Source organism: Cariama cristata, unplaced genomic scaffold (genome assembly GCF_000690535.1).
Source record: "Cariama cristata isolate BGI_N322 unplaced genomic scaffold, ASM69053v1 scaffold15311, whole genome shotgun sequence".
NCBI lineage: Eukaryota > Metazoa > Chordata > Aves > Cariamiformes > Cariamidae > Cariama > Cariama cristata.
The window spans coordinates 53,631-55,558 of record NW_009601124.1 but is presented as its reverse complement, the minus strand read 5'-3'; the positions used below and the strand labels follow the sequence as shown (position 1 = coordinate 55,558).

The 1,928-nt window shown below is 45.3% G+C and overlaps 1 protein-coding gene across 1 annotated transcript; it reads left to right on the top strand.

Annotated features, from left to right (window-relative positions):
- Nucleotides 1-992: 992 nt before the first annotated feature.
- Nucleotides 993-1,667, top strand: LOC104169426 (dnaJ homolog subfamily B member 8-like). The gene has a single exon (XM_009710339.1). It carries the CDS (start codon nucleotides 993-995, stop codon nucleotides 1,665-1,667), a length of 675 nt encoding a protein of 224 aa, XP_009708641.1.
- The last annotated feature ends 261 nt before the right edge of the window (nucleotides 1,668-1,928 follow it).

The following is a 1,928-nucleotide window of genomic DNA, read 5'->3' as shown; positions in this document are numbered from 1 at the left end:
GGGCATTTATTTTGGTTCCAACATGAGAACTAAGCTCTTCTGGAAGTGTTAGGTTTGGCTATAAATTCAGAAGAGATCATGACAGTCATCTAATCATGACTTTAGGAAAAGGGCACACTCTAGGTTTAAAAATGGTCATGTAAGGAGGTTCCAATGATTCATTACCTTCATAATGAAGGATGTGCAATGTGGTTTGAGTTTAAATTTGGCTAATGCCACCTTCCAACTGCTTTGCCCAGGAGCCTGAAGGTCCCTGTGCCATTGAATTTCTGCTCCCATGCAGGTTCTTACAGACTATGATGAAGCTGGCCTTGAACTTCCTCTTAATACTCAGACACTTTCCCTGAGTATCTCACTCCAGAGCATATTTTCCAAATCCTTAATCACATTATATGGCTCTTCCCTGAGCCTTCTCCAGTTTACCAACAGTCTTCCCAAACTGTGGGCAGCAAAACTGCAAACAGCTTTCCTGTAGCTGTGGCTATAGGGTAATATACCCCGTAGGGGTAGTATGACCTCACTACACCACTCTTCCCTGGACTGCACACGAAAGCACACTGAGTATCAGAGAACCCCACCTTTGGGCAGGTACAGGTAAAAAATAATCTGACAAAGTCATACATCACAGCTACACTGGGCAACTACAACGTCACACATATGATCTACGTTTAAAAACATAAGGTCAGTGAGAACCAACTCCGCCCTAGAATGAAGTCAGGTCAACTGAGCAATGATTAGCTGAGCCCGCTCTGAAGTCACAATCTCATGATTTGTGAACAACAGGCTTAAAACAGCGGTCAAGCAGCACTGTGTGGCTTCGTGATGCAAAAGGGCAGAGCAGATCAAGGGATGAACTGAGCATCTACCCACCTCTGAGAAGCACAGCAGCATTAGGTGTCCAGGAGTCTCTGTGTGCTCATCATCCCTGGGCTTCACGTCCTTGCTGGGAGAGGCACCAGGCGTCTTCCAAACAGCCCCACCTTTCCTTTGAGATGGTGGATTATTATGAAGTCCTTGGACTGCAAAAAACTGCCTCACAGGATGATATTAAGAAATCCTGCCACAAACTGGCACTAAAATGGCATCCTGATAAGAATCCCAGCACCAAGGAGGAAGCCGAAAAGAAATTCAAAGCAGTTGCTGAGGCATATAAGGTTTTATCTGACCCTCAGAAACGATTGCTCTATGACAGGTCTGTTAAGGAAAGCAGATCCCACAGAGGAAGAAGTGCCATGGGGGGTCATAACGGCTCCTTTTATTCCCATTACATATTCCACAACCTAGAGGAGGTCTTTAGGGAAGTCTTTGGACGGATAGATCCCTTTGTACACCTTCTCTGGGACCCCTTTGTCGACATCGGAAACAATGGTGAAAACTGGTACAGGACAAGTGGAAGAGGGAGAAACTCCAGTCTGGTTTTTGACTTTATGGAGTCATTTATGCCGTGGAATTCATTCAGCCCCAGCGAGCAGCCCACCTCCTCCTTTGCTGAGGACACAGCTGGGCCACACAGTCTCAGATCAGTGATAACCGCTACTGAAGTGATCAACGGCAAGAGGATCACCACCTGGAAAATCATTGAGAAAGGGCAGGAGAGAACAGAAGTGGAAGAAGACGGCCAGCTGAGGTCTGTGACAATAAATGGGAGAGACCACCTGAAATTATAACGTCCCCCAGCACAAGCATTAACTGCAATCTGTGGAACATGCTTTCACTGCTCAATGGATGGGATCTACTACAAGAAGTATTAATAAATGCTGAGTTCATGACACAACCGATGCAGACTTCTCAATGGTTGGGAACAAATACTTCTGAGGTAAAGATATGGAGTTATACTAAACTAAGGAGTGGGACTTTACTAATCCTACGTAAGATGATAGATAGCGCTTCTTCAGTAAGTAGGTATAGTAGATACAGGTGGAAGCAAC